Below are 1,486 nucleotides of genomic sequence, written 5' to 3'. Positions count from 1 at the left end.
ATGAGATCCTGAGGTAGAAGCACAAGTATCTCAGCTATGCAGCCTTGTCTGTCTAGTAAATTACAGCACTCGTGGTGTTTTCAGAATCACAGTGCAGAGACATGTGACACTACAATGCCTGTGGTTTCCCAACAACAACCCAGGTGTATAAAAGGCCATTGGCAGATGGTGACACCCAGACTCCAGAAATATACTGCCTGTCTTCTCTGAACACCCCACTCCTGACACCATGTGTTACTCTAGAGGATACTATGGAGGCCTGGGCTATGGCTATGGTGGCCTAGGCTGTGGCTATGCTGGCTATGGTGGCTATGGAGGCTATGGCTATGGTGGCTATGATGGCTGTGGTGGCTATGGTGGCTATGGTGGCTATGGTGGCTGTGGTGGCTATGGTGGATATGGTTATGGTTGTTGCCGCCCATTTTGCCGTAGAAGATATTGGTCCTATGGCTTCTAATGAGGCAATTCAGCAGTTTCCCACTCCAATATTCTTCACTTCAGATGTCATTAGATATCTTCATAAATCCCAACCTTAATTTATAGTCTCTGAGGACGAATACTGAAGCACAACATGCCCCACCCAATTTCTCTATTTTCAATTTGATTGCACCAACATCTTCAGCAAAGCTCTTCATTCTCATCGTAATATATTGTATAATAATCTACTTGTATTCTTTCTCATTCTGTGAATATATACTTGTGCTAAAATAAAATATTTATTTGAAAATAACCATTTTCTTATTGTTTCTGAGTTATCCAGCTGTTTGGTTGGAAATGTGGGATTGGTTCTAGGACAAACATAACAGAATTAAATGGAAAAGAAAGGGGAGCAAGAGAGTGTTCTACTTAAATTTTCTTCCAATGGTAGGAATTTTTGTTGTCTTCATATTTCTGCTTCTGTGGTATCACAATGAATTTGGTAGTGCAGATCTTTCTTAGAGATCAAATCTTTTTGTCTGAAACTTAAATTTGGAGTACTAATACAAGTAAGTTCTCTAAATACTTTGTGATCTCCACAGTACCACCTACGAACGTCACTATTCACAATCTCCTCTATGAGGACTTTACTTTACGTGTTATCTAACACACTTTTTCCTTCCAATAACTATTTTGTTAATAACTGTAAGGAGCAATATCACTGTGACTTTTAACTTACAATCTTGAAAATTTTTCTTGGGACATCTATAAATTTTCTTTAGGAAAATGATAATTCTATAAATATTTTAATGTCAATTAATTTTCTTTATGGGCACATGGTGACTGAGTACAGGAAACCAGCCATGTAGCAAAATATAAGATAAAATAAATGGATACCCTAGTCATTGTAGAGCCTACCTATATGATCAAGGTATTTGTAAACATTATTTGTATCTGAGTCTTATTTTTGGATGCATGGACCTGTGAGACAGAACTAGGACCTAACTCCAAGTGTAACATATCCTTAGGAGTTTTTCTAAAACATGGTCTATTTATCAGAATACTAGTA

At 37.7% G+C, this 1,486-nt stretch overlaps 1 protein-coding gene across 1 annotated transcript; it reads left to right on the top strand.

Moving 5' to 3' along the window:
• Positions 1-229: 229 nt before the first annotated feature.
• On the top strand, positions 230-457 carry LOC308423009 (keratin-associated protein 20-2-like; the record flags this gene model as incomplete). Its single annotated transcript, XM_080919621.1, has 1 exon — positions 230-457. The coding sequence occupies one exon, from the start codon at positions 230-232 to the stop codon at positions 455-457; it is 228 nt and encodes a 75-aa protein (XP_080775747.1).
• Between the last annotated feature and the right edge of the window lie 1,029 nt (positions 458-1,486).

Source organism: Micromys minutus (assembly GCF_963924665.1).
Source record: "Micromys minutus genome assembly, chromosome: 7".
Classification (NCBI taxonomy): domain Eukaryota; kingdom Metazoa; phylum Chordata; class Mammalia; order Rodentia; family Muridae; genus Micromys; species Micromys minutus.
Note: the sequence above shows the minus strand (reverse complement) of the source record. Positions and strands in the feature narration are given on the sequence as shown.